Here is a 15,438-nt window from a genome sequence, read left to right as displayed (position 1 = left end):
TTGTGCAGAGAAAGACTGGCAACTGTGGGTTCTAGTACTAATTTGAGAAAGGGTCCTCCTCCAAGCCCAGACTATAATCAATGTATTTGTCCCATGTGAATTGTCTGAGATTCCTGTCATTCTTTTAACTTGTTCAGTAGCAGTAAACTACAGGGGATCCAGTCTTTTTTTGTCTGTAAATAATTTGGGGAAAAAACAAAGACGAGGAAGAAGAAGGGGATGATGGAAGACACTGAGGGAGATTCACAGGCAAGGTTTAGACCTGATGATGTTGTGTTGTTTATCACATAGAGGAATGACAGACTTCATCCAAACCTGGATAAAAAGATTAACATTTGAGTTCATGTAGCCTTCTTCTTCTCTGTTTTGCTTTATCCATCAGCTCATACACCAGCCATGTAAACCATATATAAACAGTCCGTATAATCACATTACAACGTAACTGTGCTGTAGCTGGAAATGTGTTGATTAAAAAGAGAGACGCAACTTTGTTGGAACAGTTGCGTGGGCAGAACGGCACAATGAAAGAGTGACCTCTGCTGGCCATGAGAACAGTTTACTTTTTTATTGTGAATCACTTTGACACTTAAACTTGATTTGGGTCGTTTTAATACCGTTTGAATGTAATAAACCAACAAGTACTTGCATATTAATAAAAAATCCTGTCACTATTTTTATGCCGTTCTATCGATGGTTAAATACAGTTGTGACATTTCCGGTTCCGCTCACGCTTTCAGCTCAAGCCTAAATAAACCTAAATCAGACATCCGTTTTTGGCAATGGCCCCCGACAACATGTTAAAATAATAGTCTGGTATCACATTGGTATTAAAAGACGCTCTTTACGAACGGTGAGGGTTGAAAATAAACTTAATTAAAAATCCAATCATTATTTGCATGTCTGACTGTCGTATTTATGGTGACGTAGATTTTAATGTATTTCACTGTTAATGTGGTTATCATCTGGTTAACATAGCATGTAGGACTACATAGGCAAGAAAAATACACTAAAGCATAGAAATTAAACCTAGACTAACAACATTGTTGCAATGGGGCGATGTGTTAGGCTTACATGTGTTTTTAGAACATTGAATGTTAAAATGCTTTACCGCTATATTATGCATGAAACTTAACCAAGATCATTTTGTTCGTGCTGTTATACTGCAGTATCCTTGAGCTTTTACTTTGAATTTACCGTCTCCCATCCGGAAGCGACCGGCATTATTTAGGTTAGCTTCATGCTGCTCAGGCTTTCAGAGCAGTTGCATCATTTCCCTATCACCTCCCCTTTCTGCTCACCGGCGAAGCCAACATGTGAGTAAACTATAGAATTGCAAAATGATGAAATATATTTTCCTACAACAATCAGTTGCGTCCAATAAGACACAATTAGTAAGAGCATCTGTTTAAAGCTACGTATCATATGAAGAAAACTCCATTTGGTTTGGACGTGTATGTAATCAGTTGATGTTAGCCAAACTTGTAAGAGAAATCATGCTAGCTAACGATATCGGTAGGCTACGTCATTTCATTGACAGGTCGTTGTTCAGTTGTTATGTACAATAGGTACCTTAACTTCTAATTCAGAAATTAGACCTGTAGACATGTAGTGTGGAGAGGACCAATCCAGAACACTTCCATTGACAGTTTGCATTTAGTTTATACATTTAAAAGAAACTGCCAGTCAAAACACTTGAGTATTAGTTGGCAATGTTTAGATGTGAATAGAGTGGAAATATTCTTGCTGTTGTATGTATGTATGTATGTATGTATGTATGTATGTATGTATGTAGGTAATGCGTTGAAAATTACAGTAGTAGCACTTAGAAAACTTATGTACACATGAAACATGGTCATGTTTGCTTGGTAGATGCCATGGTGGAACCAGTGCCTGAATCCATCCACTTTCCCTCTGAGGAAGAACGCATCCTCCAGTTGTGGAAGGATAAGGACTGTTTCCAGGAATGTCTCAAACAATCCAAGAACCGACCTAAGTATGACGGCGTTGTAAAAATAGAGTTTTAACTTGAGACTGTATGTCTGGTGCTGAAGACTGTTGAGTGTCTTACCATAAAGAAGAGTATGAAGTATCAGAAATAAACATTATTACAGTCATACATTTTTAATCAAGACAGATAAACAATTTAATCAACTCTCTGACATTTATTTCTGAACATTTATCAAACTGTAGTGTGGTGTGCGTGTGTGTTATGGTGTCTAACGCCTACTCTTCATTGGCCAATATAAAAAGAACACAAACAAAATGGAATGTTGCATCACTGGTTTAAACTAGTCTCCAAAAGTGGTTCCTGAATATTTTGTCACCGCAGTCAGTGATGTCAGTTTAAAAGCATAATTAAGTGTTGTTTCACTTGTAGGTACACATTCTATGATGGGCCACCATTTGCCACTGGCCTGCCTCATTATGGTCACATTCTGGCTGGTACCATCAAAGACATTGTCACCAGGTTCTCCCATCAGAGTGGCTTTCATGTAGACAGGAGATTTGGCTGGGATTGCCATGGACTGCCTGTGGTATGAACTCTTTTGTTTCACTTTCGACTTCAATGTGTTTGTCTTGACTGTAATAGTCAGTTAAAGGTGTTTGTCTTGACTTTAATAGCCGTTTCAATGTGTTTGTCTTGACTGTAATAGTCAGTTTAAGGTGTTTGTCTTGAATGTAATAGCTGTTTTGATGCTGGTGTCTCAAGCGATTGTAGCACTTACTGTAGTCTTACATATTTTCATTTAGCTCTACTTTGGTTAATGTTTCTTTCCTCTTCCTGCCCCTCTCAGGAATATGAAATTGATAAAACCCTTGGCATTAAAGGGCCAGATGATGTGGCCAAGATGGGAATCGCAGAATACAACAAGCAGTGCAGGAACATTGTTATGAGATACTCAAATGAATGGGAGGTAGGTGTGCTTTGACTCATATACTCAATATATGGTACTTTAAAACCTTTCAGTCTTTTCCCAGTACTAGAGCCTTCAATGACACACTATTCATTTGTCTGACTTAATTGTGGTGAGCACCTGTGTATTTCTTGATCCCACGCAAGTCTAACACATTTCAGGGTGAGGGTAGTCACCCATTGGTTCTTGTCTGTAGACAGGCTAAATCCAGGTCTCAGATTTGGCCTGAGAAGAAGATATTGAAATGATCATTCAAATCCAGACAGTTGACCTCAAAATCATGATTATTTTGCCCCAGGCATCTATTACCCGAATGGGACGATGGATTGATTTCAAGAATGACTACAAGACTCTTTATCCATGGTTTATGGAGACTGTTTGGTAAGTTAATTTGGCTTCATCATAAAGAGTACCATAAGTAAACAAACAGGCAAAACAACAATAACAAGCCACCTGTCAGCTGTAATATTTAGGTAAAATTGGATTCATGGCAGCTGTACATCAGCAACTTCATCATCTGGTACTTGCAAACAGTTCACCAAAATACAAAGTCAGTCTTTAACCGTCCCGGCCAGTACCAAATTAACAAAATATTAAAGCCCTGCAAAATGGTCAGTCTAACTCATTTCTGTTTCTGCAATTATATTTAAGTATACAACAACTAACACTTAACCAATCCAGCTAAGCAACACTTTGCTTCAGGAGCACAGAATGAAGGAGTGTACAGTCGTGGCCAAAAGTTTTGAGAATGACACAAATGTACATTTTCACAAAGTTTGCTGCTTCAGTGTCTTTAGATACATAGATTGCATAATGGTCAATCCTTAAGAGGCGGGTGGACAAACAAAAACGCACAAATTCTGACAAACTCCAAGCATTGATTATGCAAGAATGGGCTGCCATCAGTCAGGATGTGGCCCAGAAGTTAAATGACAGCATGCCAGGGCGGATTGAGGTCTTGAAAAAGAAGGGTCAACACCGCAAATATTGACTTTTTGCATCCACTTCATGTAATTTTCAATACAAGCCTTTGCACTTATTAAATGCTTGCAATTATACTTTAGTCTTCCGTATAGTAACATCTGACAAAAATATCTAAAGACACTGAAGCAGCAAACTTTGTGAAAATGTATATTTGTGTCATTCTCAAAACTTTTGGCCACGACTGTAAATTGATTGGTTGTCAAATATCAACAACCTTTCACCACAATTGCAGACTGCACCTTTAATATCCCTCTCCCCTTTATCTGGAGATTGACTTATTGAGTGTAATGCAGTAGACTGCAGTTTTTATACATGTCATAAATCTCTCAAATCGCTTTCACTCCTGTGTAACAATTGAACATTTGCTTGTTGCCTCTTCATGATGTTCTTGTTCTAAAACATTTAGAGACTGTTCAGGCAATACAAATCTGTTAACCTTGCATAACTCTTTATGCAGGCCCTCATATGGGGTAGATGTTGTCTGAGAGTCAATAGAATTAGGACTGTGTTGACCTGGAAAGCTAGTCATTTGTTTGAAGATTACTGAATTTCTTGTTGGACGTCTTGTCACGATACCCCCATGAACCAGCTTAAAAAAAAAAATACCAGTGCTAAGATGGCAGAATGGAAGTTGTAAAAGTTGGCCACAGAGCATTCAGTGTAAGAACTATGGAAATTAGTGGCTGTAAGGAGTTTTGGTCTAAAACTTGGGAGCTAACTACCTAAAAAGGTGGCAGAAACCTTACACCATAAGCAGTCCAGTAGGCACAAATGAAAGCTTGCTAACATGGTTAGTAGCATCTCTTAGGCCCGTTTTTACACTGGCTGCGTTGCACCTGCGTTACCTGTTTTATTTCGGCGTCCATGTTAACAGGTTAGTGCATGCACACTGCCTATGTACTACATGTAGAGTTTCGACTTGGAGCCCTGGAGGTAGGCGGGAGGAAAACGGTTCTCAGCAAATAGACCGTAAAAAGATGTTTTAATAGTCATATTGACATCATACCAGCAAAATTACATACACTGATATGTTTCACTGCAGTTTCAATGTCTGGGCTATATGTCACTGACACAACAGAAGTTTTATTTTATTTATTATATTACATTTTTTAACCATTTTAGCAATTGCATGTGTCACATGCCGGCTCTCTGCATGTAACATGAACGGGAGTCCCACACGCAAGGTTGTATAAAAACAATGACATTTATAAAAGTATAATACAAAAGTCAGTGTTATTGTCAAATAAATGTGTGGTGCAAGCGGGTGTCTCAGTAGTGTACACATGTCCACAAACAAACATAAATGAGGCGTCGAGGAGAGGGAGCCTATTGCACTCTGTGCCAAGGCCTTCTTATGGTGCAGCTCATCAAGGCCTCATTCCTCACACCTGCACAGACTCTGCTACTCAGCTGTCGAAAATAGAGAGCACTGATAGCAGGGGGCGGGGCACACCAGGCTGGGTCGTGACACATGTCGACAATATTGAAATCCAATGAAGGCTATAATTACATTATATCGATAAGTAGTATCCTGTTGCGCTATCTCGCTCTCGCTATTGCTCTGAATAAGGGTAATAAAAGTAAACTGTAATAAATAATAAATAAATGTACAACTTGTCAACTTCCTGGTCCTCTCTTTTTAGACCATTCATCAACGATGGATGATGCCAAACTGATTGTGTATTGACGGCCAATATCAAAGGCAAACTCAGTGCAGGTAGATAGGGCTGGCAGTAGCAGCAGTTCTGCACTGCAGAATACATTTTAGCGATGTCACACAAGTGAGACGCAGGCAGTGTGAAACGGGCCTTAGTGATACACTGAACTACTTAGTGCATATCCTCGATGACTAATGGGAACAATGGCTGTGGGAACAATGGCTCTTTATCTGTCTTTCACATGGATGTATGCCATCAAAATGAAAATTAAGATGATAAAAAACCTAGATGCCTAAAAATATCATCCCTTAAAAAGTTGCAAATTGTTGCATAGTGTTGCTTTAAGGTTTAGCTTCAGTCAGAATATAGCCAAGACCCAAAGGTACCTTGAGGAGGTTAGAAGAGCAACTAGACAGACTTGACACCCTGAGACAGTTATTTCTACCTCTAAAACAAATATACAAAAATGCTGCCCATCCTGTTTATACGGTACGAACCATATTCATACTTAGTGATAACTATGTTAAGCTAGGTAACACAAACATTAGCAATTTTTCAAAACATTTGATACATGTTCCTCTCCAGTGTTGAGATATAGAATAAACCAAAATCGTATCTTTTATCATCTGAAAACATCCTTCTAGAACAACTTAAACTACAACTGGGCACATATGTGACGGCTGAGAGGGATCGGGTATTGCGTGCTTTTATGTTATAACAACAATTCGAACAACAAAAAGTCAGACAGTCAAAGTCAAGGTCGACAAAAAGATTCTTGCTTAAGTAAGCTCTAGCTACACTTACATCACTGGTGATCAGGCCCATAATTCAAGGAGTACACACAGACACATGGTGTATAGTAACAGTACATTCTGATTGAATGCTCATAAAATGATTCATATATAAATTTAGAGAAATTATGCAATAAAAGGAGTCACTCAAAGTTGTGTGAAATTAGGCCTATGCTTTGGAAATGTACCTTCAGACCTTTTTTTTAGTTGCTTATGACCTTGTCAATAAGTTATAAGAGTACTCTGCTGGCCTATTTTAATACATCTGACTGGCTGAAAAGGTGATGCCAAATAGTTTTCTGTGGTAGCCAGTTATTTTTAAGTTTTACTTGATGGCGCTGACAAGCAATCTTTTTTTTTCGATGACCACTGTCATTAGATTAAATAGCTGATGATGGATCACCCTAAAACTTAAACCTTTATCTCTTCAACATCATTATGATACTGAATAAAAAAATTAAATAAAAAAACTGACCTTAACTGTTTTTCATTAATATGCTAAGCTAAACATTCTGCTGAAATGGGAAAGATTAGGTTTTTGCCATGAATCTGCTTTGACACACACATGAGCTGAATATGTGGCATTGTCGTTTTTTAACACATTGGTTGATATGCTGTGGTATTAGATGTCCTAGTTCCTTACCATCATGTCATTTCTTAATCATGCCTGTGTGTTTCCCCTGCTTTATGCGTTCATCTGTGCCTCTGTCTCATCTCTTTGTCTTAGGTGGGTGTTCAAGCAACTCTATGACAAAGGCTTAGTCTACAGAGGAGTGAAAGTCATGCCATTCTCCACTGCCTGCAATACTCCGCTTTCCAATTTTGAATCCAACCAGAACTACAAGGTACGCTGCCGGCTTGCCTGCTATACCACCTACATACACTCACGCTCACAGTGAAGGAACTGGCAGTTTGGTGTGGTCCAACAGATCAAACATGGAACAGCTCGTACATTTCTTCAGATATGCCCCCACAAGGATCAGATGTTGGTGGACAAATAAAGGATTGGACCAATGCCTATTGTGACAGGGGCTGTTTTTGCACGGCTAACACACGTTACTTCTGAGAGTTCAGATGGTCTAGCACTGAAATGTGAGAACAAGCAAATGCACTGAAATGTTATGAAATGTGAAAATAATTGGATTGCCTTGACTCAGGGCTGTAACTTGCAGAATAGATGGATCATAGATCAAGAGTCACATTTATTCCTCTAGAATTAAAATTAAATAATCATAATAACCAGAGTAAAGTGCAAGCATGCACACAGAAATAATATGACTACAAGGAGTAAGCATGTAAAACTAGACCGCTATTCAGCTAACCATAGCCAATATACACAACTAGCCAACATACTTGCCTTGTAAACACAATAAGCAACAGTTTTTTAAGCTGCTAACTGGTGTATTTTGGTGATAATTGGTGACATCCCTCTATAAAAGCTGTTGTTGCATTTTTTTTGGGGGGGGGTTCTGCTACTGCTAGCATAGTGAAGAACATATAACATGTGGAGAGATCCTTGGCAGCTAGCAGGATAGACAGGCGTGTACTGGATTGCAGGGCAACAATTTTAAGTAAAGTATTCCACTCTGATACTGTTATCGAGTAATATTTGAGCTGTCTTTTCCCTCTTGATCTGATCAGTTGTAGCTTGTCTCCCTCTGTAGGATGTCCAGGACCCATCTGTCATTGTGAGCTTCCCTTTATTGGAGGACGAGGCTGTGAGTCTGATTGCCTGGACCACCACCCCCTGGACCCTGCCCAGTAACTTGGCTCTCTGTGTCAATCCTGAGTTCCAGTATGTCAAGGTCCAAGGTCAGTCTGTGTCTTTATGTCTCTCCCAAAAACATACATGCAACAAAAAATGTGGCAAAGCCTTGTTCAACTTGCCCTTTCTTTAAGATTGTTAGCCCAACGTCCCGGGTTTTCCTGAAAATAAAATTCCCTCCTTTATTCGCCTTTTCTGCTCTTTTAACTATTTGGAGGGAGAACTTTGACCACCAAATGAGCAAGTTGTTAATCCTGATGGTGTGTCCGCTAGGAAGTGTACGTAGGGTTCACTTATACTCCCTAGCGAATGCTCACTGATGCAGAATGTATAACACGTGGAAAGGTACTAGTCAGGTTGTGCCATAGCATTCCATGCAAAATAGTGCACCAAAAAAGCTGAGGTCAATACTGTTAAGTGCACATAACGGACAAATGTGCACATCTCATACACCACATTTACACAACAACATGAATTTGGATTTAATCTTTTATCCATTTGTTCTTGCACAAACATATCGCCACAATCCACGGACTGAGCTATGAGTGCACACAGAGTGAGTTTACGTACTTGCGCATTTAAGCAAAGTGCTAAAGCCTGCAGAATCACTAATGTGTGTGTGAAAAACAAAATGTGACAGTGGGCAAAGGGAGATAACGAGCCAATATTTCAGGTCAACTTGACCAAAAGCAACCAGGGCCATCGCCACGTACATGCAAAAACGGATAATACGTTTAAAATTCCGTTCCTTTCTGCACATCTCTTTTGTCATGTAAATCTGTCCTTGATTCCTCCATGGTCTTTGCAGAAAACCATTTTGGATCATTGTCCTGCTGGAAGATTCAATGACAACCCAGTTTTAGTTTTCTCGGCAGAGGCAGACAGATTTTTGGAAAAACAGCCATACAACATCAGACCCTCCGCCATACCTAACACTTAGATCAGGTTCTTTCCAGTATAGTCATCCTTCTTTTTTTAATCAAACTCGCATTTTTTTTGCTACACAAAACATTAAAACATTTTACACAAAGTAATTCCGCTTAGAGACCCCAGCAGTGGCCCTAAAGAAAACAAAACAAGGGAATATAATGATATTGGAACGCAGTTAAGAAGAATTTAAGAAGAAATTTCTTCTGAACTCCATTTCCGGTGTTTTAGGAGCACATTTGGCATTCATGGAAGTTTTCTCATCTAGGATTTGTTGTGGACTTCAGAAGAATTTCAGAACGCGAAATCGCAGTCGTAAATTGCTGTTTCCGAGTTTTCTTAAATGCAATTCCTCCAAAAAAAACACAAGATGCCCCACTGGGCCGCTCCTTGTTAGAAGGGTTAAGGGCTGAATTTGTGAGAAATCATTGGTGATTGCAATCTTATCAACTCTACAGACATCCTTGGATTTAAATAATTATAATAATAATATATTTATAATTATTATCATAATAATACTAAATAATGAGAATATTTATATCATTAACAACTACGTTTCACATTTATAGTCATGATTGTACGAGGCATGGTGATGTCTTAAAATAAATAAAAGCACTACACAAACACTGCAAATGTAAGTGAATAAATAAATAAGCACTTAACTCAATTGCGCTGAGATAGCCATAGTGGAATAGAATGGACACATCTACATTCTGCAACCAGTACCTGTACCTCTGCACCGGTGAAGTTAGATCTGCCTTTACTCGACCGGTGCTTGCTTTCCGCTTGCTTTCCGCTTTGACATGACTCGCTTTCGACTTGTTTCGAAAGGTTGCGTGCCCTTATAAGGAGCTGCAGGGGCGTGTATGTATACAAATTCAGGACGCACATTCAATTTAAGAATCCTCAATCAGGGGAGCATTGGCGAGACGATTTCTGCTGCACATGAACCCATTTTCATTCGTTCATGAATCAGGTCGAGATCTTTTTCCTACGTTTTCCGAAGTCCGTAAGAAAACATTCGAAGAAACTTTCGAAAATTTAGAAAAATTATTATGATGATTTTTGCAGTCTGTGCTTGTAAAATAATTTTTTTTTTTTATTATTGCTTTTTTTATTTTACATAACAAATGGTCTTTTGCTATTTCAGAGAGTTTAATTCATTTCGGGCAACCAGAATCTGAAAAATGCCTGCCATAAGGCTAAGTGATATTTAGGAGTTTTGTGAGGCCTGCAAAGGTCTGCTGTATGCTCAGTTGATGCTGAGGGTCTTTGTTAAATGTTGTTCCTTTTACAATAAGGGCAAAATGAAATGGTCCTTCGGGTGATACATTGTTTGGAATGATGCTCCTCCAGCCTGTTATAACTGAGATGCTTTAAAGCTTTAAAGGTCTACATGTCTTCAAATCAGGTCACTCAAAAAAGCCTAGTCTTTCTTCATATTCAGAAATAGCATTGGACTCTTTTTGTAAGGTTGTTTTGTGTGGGTCTTTGTTTGTGTAGGCTTGAATGTGTATTGCTTTGGTTCTCTTCTAGAGAGTGCTGCTGGTGGTAAATGGTTGACCTACTTTTTCTTTGTGGACTGGTGCAGTAACCCCCTAATGCAAGCAGGGGGCACTGTTGTCCTTTAGTGTTGCCTGTCCTTGCCTGGGTGCTGCATGGGAGAGCTGCACAGAATACCAATCCGCTTTGCGTCGATGGCTCGGGCCCACTCGATCTGCCAGCAGCAGCAGCCGATGTGGCCTGTGCAATCATTTATTGGCCTGTACCAGAGGGACGATGTGCCATCTTTTATTGATGTGCTTCCCCCTTCCCTCACTCTCATGGTTTCTCTCCCTGCAACTCCCCCCGCCCCCCCCCCCCCCCCCCCCCCCACCCCTCTCTTTTTTTCTCGCTCTCTTTCTCTCCCTCTCCAGGCCCTGTTTTGAGTCCCATTACTCAAGTCTGGTTTGGAGCTTTGCTCTCCTCCTCTTACTACTCCTAAGTGCTCACACTAGTCTCCTGCGCCTCCATGAGTGTGTTTGACACCCACTGACCACACTGACCAGATCTTTCTAATGCAACAATTGGAGGAATCTTATTTCTTTTTACCTTCATCATTACTGTCATGCATAGTTTGTTCTTTGACATCTCCTTGTAAACGTTTGGGCAAATCCAAATTCTTTTAGGTGATGACAGCTCTGTTGCCTTTGGAGAAAATAATTCCTGAATGAATAATCAGTGCTCTTCTGTTTTCTTATTTATGCAAACGACTCTGTAGCTAAATTTTACATTTGGTAGAATTTGGAATGTGTAAGGTTCACTGCTTTGATAGATTCTTAAAAGCACACTTATATTTACTCTACGAATAGAGACAGGGCTTTTACTGAAGTAGAATTTCAGATCCACCTGAAGTAATCTAGTTAATTGGTTATTTGAAGTTGGAGATAAAATTCTCATTGCCTGGTCCTTGGGATCAGCTGGTATCCACAGCAATTCAGATGCAGCTCAGTTTATGTCTCTTATATGTGTGTTTGTGCAGGCTTGGGTAATATGGTTTGTAAAATTAAGGAGAAATTTGTCAAACAGCTGTCAACGTAATTGTTGAACCTACATTGCGGGTAAAGCAGAATTGTCAAGCTACAGTGAATTCAGAAAGTGTTTAGATCCCTTTTTCACATTTTGTTCATTTGCAGCCTTATGCTCAAATCGTTTCAATTAATTTCCCCCTCATCAATCTACACTCAATACCCTAAAATTACAAGACTCAAGTCTTCTTGGGTTTGATGCGATAAGCTTTTCACACTTGGATTTGGGGATTTTACTGCCATTCTTTTCTGCAGATCCTCTCAAGCTCTATCAGATTGAATGGGCACCGTCGGTGGACAGCCATTTTGAGGTTTCTCCAGGGATGTTCGAATGGGTTCTGTGTCTTTGGCTGGGCCACTGAAGGACATTCACAAAGTTGTCCCTAAGCTACTCCTGTGTTATCTTGACTGTATGCTTAGGGACATTGTCTTGTTGGAAGGTGAACCTTCAGCCCAGTCTGAGAACCTAGTCCAGAGCGCTCAGGACTTCATTGAGGATCTGTACTTTGCTTTCATTCAACCCTGATCAGTCGCCCAATCCCAGCCACTACATCATGATGCTGCCACCACCATGCTTCATCGTTGGGATGGATTTGGGAAGGTGATGAGTTGTACGTGGTTTCCTCCAGGCATGTCGCTTAGAATTGTGGCCAACGGTTCACTCTTGGTTTCAACAGACTTGTTTCTCACTGTCTGAGAGTCCTTTGGGTGCTTTTTTCCCAACTCCAAGCGGACTTTCCTGTGTCTTTCACTGAGGACATGATTCCATCTGGCCACTCTGCCATAAAACCTGGTTTAATAAAAAGCAAAAAGGTTTTTTGGAAATGGAATCACATAGTTGACTCGCTTTTCACCTTTCGAATTATGCACAGCACTCTTTTAAGGTGGGGCAGTTTCATCACTGAACCAGTGATGCCAACAAAGCACTTAACAATAACATCTTGGGTGAATCCTCAAACGAAAAATATATATTTTATGTGAGCCGATGTACAAACACTGTTCTCCTTTAAATGAACAGCTGTGACCTATGAGGGTTCCTCTCAAGGCCTGTCTTTATGGCTTATTACTTCTTTCTGCAATTTTCAGGTCATGTCTGATTGTGCCGCCACCTTGCCAACTTGATGCAGCAAGCAGCTCACTCTGTTCTGCTACGTCTCTCCTATCCTCAGATAACGCCACCAAGAAGGTCTACATCATGATGGAGGCACGCCTGGGAGCTCTGTTCAAGTCAGAGGCTGAGTACACCCTGCTTGACAAGTAAGTGCTGAACTTTGACCTCGTAGCTGTACCTACTTTGGACCTGTCTGACTTCTCAGATGTATTTGCTCAGCTCTTCCCCTGGCCTGTTTAACTTACACTGTCTGGGAGGCTGGAGCACAGGGCCGCACTGTAGGGAGATAGAGCAGCCGGCTCCCTGAGTGCTGAAGGGTGGAGAAGGTCCTTGACTGTTTTAACATCTTAAGCATTTGGATTATTAGGCATCACGTATCTGCTATTTTTGTAAGATGTTAGAATTTTTGCAAGGTATTACAATTTTGCACACCATTTTGTGCTTCCAAACTGTTTAAAAGTCTGTGACAATAGGCTTAAGTACTTAATGACTAGTTTGTGTCCTTTTGACTTATAGGTTGTACATTTTTACAGGAAATTGCCCCTCACGGCTATGCTAGATTTCACCTTGAAGCTCTATTCGTGACCCCTATGCCTTTCTCATTTTTCTTCGACGGCTTTAGCTGTTGAGCTTTCTTTTGCTCTTGCCGCAGTCAACCATAGGCTGAGCCAAACTTTGAGAGATATGAGTAAAAGGGAGCACAGAGGACAAAGGAGAGACAGAAGTCATTACACAGCTCAGTGGCTGTCCTCAGAGCTGCAGAAAGCAGCATAAGAGGGTGAGGTGAGACAGGATGAGTAGAGACAGGATGAGTAGAGAGACAGGCAGACAAGACAGATCCCGCTCCACAGAGCTGCCTACGCCGGGCAGACTACTGGCTCCTGTGGAGGCAGACAGGCCAATAAATGTACTGTGTCAGGAAAGATTGAGCCGCTGTCTTCACCGCTCGCATCTCCCTCCCCCAGGTTCCCTGGCAAGACGCTGAAAGGCAAGAAGTACAAGCCACTCTTTGAGTACTTCAGCGGGGTAAGCGCTTGCCTGACCTCTGATGCAATCAATATGTGGGCACTTCAAGAGAGTTATATTAAGCTTTATGGTATGGCAGTCTCTGTAAAGCCACAGAAAAGCCCTAAGTTAACATTCTTTTACAGTTTCAAAGTCAGTGCCAAAATACCTGTGTGGTAAAACTTGAATGTGTAGAAAAGGCCTGGGGCAGATCAGCATGATGAGTAGCTTTGTTCAGTTCTATTGCTTTGTTGGATCTTGGGTCAGTTTAATTCTCTTGTTGTAGTCATCCTGATCTCTTTCTCCCCCCCTCCCCCCTCCTGTGCAGTGTAAGGAGAGTGGGGCCTTCCAGGTGGTGTTGGATAACTATGTCCGTGAAGAGGAGGGTACGGGAGTGGTCCACCAGGCACCATACTTTGGTGCTGTAAGTTCTACTGGAAAAGACCAAGGACCCAGACCCTTGCACCTTATTTACTGTCACTTTCTCTCACATAAGTCCCTCACATTACCATTGTGGCTTACAAGCCCTTGATGCATGACCTTAGTTCTGGATGTGGGAATTACACAAATGTGTGAAAATCAAATGGGAATGATCGAGATTGCAGATTAGTGTGCCACCGAACTCTGCCTCTGTCACCCGAGACCTGAAAAGGTATTATCGCACATCATGAATACTAGAGCACGTAGCACATCTCTCAACATAGAGAAAAATACCAAATGAATCATATGAAGATAACACTTGGTCTTGCATAACTCCTGAAGTATTGATGATACCAGCCCAATAATGAACCTCATTGTTTGGTCAAACCTTTGTTTTTGATTATGCATTGAATGAACTTGTCTCGTCAGATGATATTGTCAGCTTATCATTTTTTCTACTCTGAGGAAGAGGTATTGTGAAACTTCTAAAGCTGGGGAAAATAACTGTTTCCACTTCCACAGAAGTGAAAGATTCTAAAAAGAAAATAATAAAAAAAATAAAAAATTCGAATTCAAACCCAATCACTGCAATATGCACAGTTGTAATGATGAATGAAAAGTTAATTTACAGATAACACTTTGACGGTAGCCAAGTACAGTTGCACACGTGTACACAATGTACACAAATCTTTCCACCGTGAGTGCCATTGATATCTGTGAATTAAAGTTAACTTACAGATACTGGCAATACATACTCCATGTACCCAATCCATTGATCTTGTGATGCTAGCCAGGTGCAGGTTCATGTTAGTTAGATCATATTTTAAACGCACTTTAACGTGATCAGTGACTGAACACATAGCTTTTATATAGTTGGCTACTTAGCTTAGTTAAATGCTAGTAGCCTACTTGCTACTACTTCCTATGGTATCATTTTAGCCATATACAATCCATGGTTATTTCAATAGATTTGACATGTATTTTACACAGATAGGCCGATATAGGAATTTCTGTTTATTACCTTGTGAAATGGATAATCATAAGCCAGCTGTTTTAATGTTATATTTTTGTTTTATAGTACAGCGACTGAATTATCCTCTATACCTAATTTGTTTTAATGTGAAAACGATTACATTCTAATAGAAGTTGTATTTACTATGCAACAAAGGCTACTTAATATTTAGAATTAAGACATTGGCCTACTGCTGGGTAATTTTCTTTGAGAAGAAAACAGGGAAAATAGAGTTAAAATTGTGAGGCCTGTGAGATTCCCACCTCTCTCTCTTGCAGTGGAT

General features: G+C 40.2%; 1 protein-coding gene across 1 annotated transcript in view; it reads left to right on the top strand.

Moving 5' to 3' along the window:
- The first annotated feature begins 1,273 nt into the window (after nucleotides 1–1,273).
- The window catches only part of iars1 (isoleucyl-tRNA synthetase 1), a 60,456-nt gene continuing 46,291 nt past the window's right edge, over nucleotides 1,274–15,438 (top strand). Inside the window, exons 1-10 of the mRNA XM_080845822.1 lie at nucleotides 1,274–1,313; nucleotides 1,870–1,993; nucleotides 2,378–2,534; nucleotides 2,796–2,915; nucleotides 3,214–3,296; nucleotides 7,076–7,193; nucleotides 8,013–8,160; nucleotides 12,777–12,864; nucleotides 13,684–13,744; nucleotides 14,052–14,147. Coding sequence (XP_080701948.1) covers nucleotides 1,875–1,993; nucleotides 2,378–2,534; nucleotides 2,796–2,915; nucleotides 3,214–3,296; nucleotides 7,076–7,193; nucleotides 8,013–8,160; nucleotides 12,777–12,864; nucleotides 13,684–13,744; nucleotides 14,052–14,147 — 990 coding nt within the window. The 5' untranslated portion in view covers nucleotides 1,274–1,313; nucleotides 1,870–1,874. The remainder of the gene's footprint in view (nucleotides 1,314–1,869; nucleotides 1,994–2,377; nucleotides 2,535–2,795; nucleotides 2,916–3,213; nucleotides 3,297–7,075; nucleotides 7,194–8,012; nucleotides 8,161–12,776; nucleotides 12,865–13,683; nucleotides 13,745–14,051; nucleotides 14,148–15,438) is intronic.

This window comes from Sprattus sprattus, assembly GCF_963457725.1.
Source record: "Sprattus sprattus genome assembly, chromosome: 10".
Classification (NCBI taxonomy): Eukaryota; Metazoa; Chordata; class Actinopteri; order Clupeiformes; family Clupeidae; genus Sprattus; species Sprattus sprattus.
This window is presented reverse-complemented; position numbering and strand designations above follow the sequence as displayed.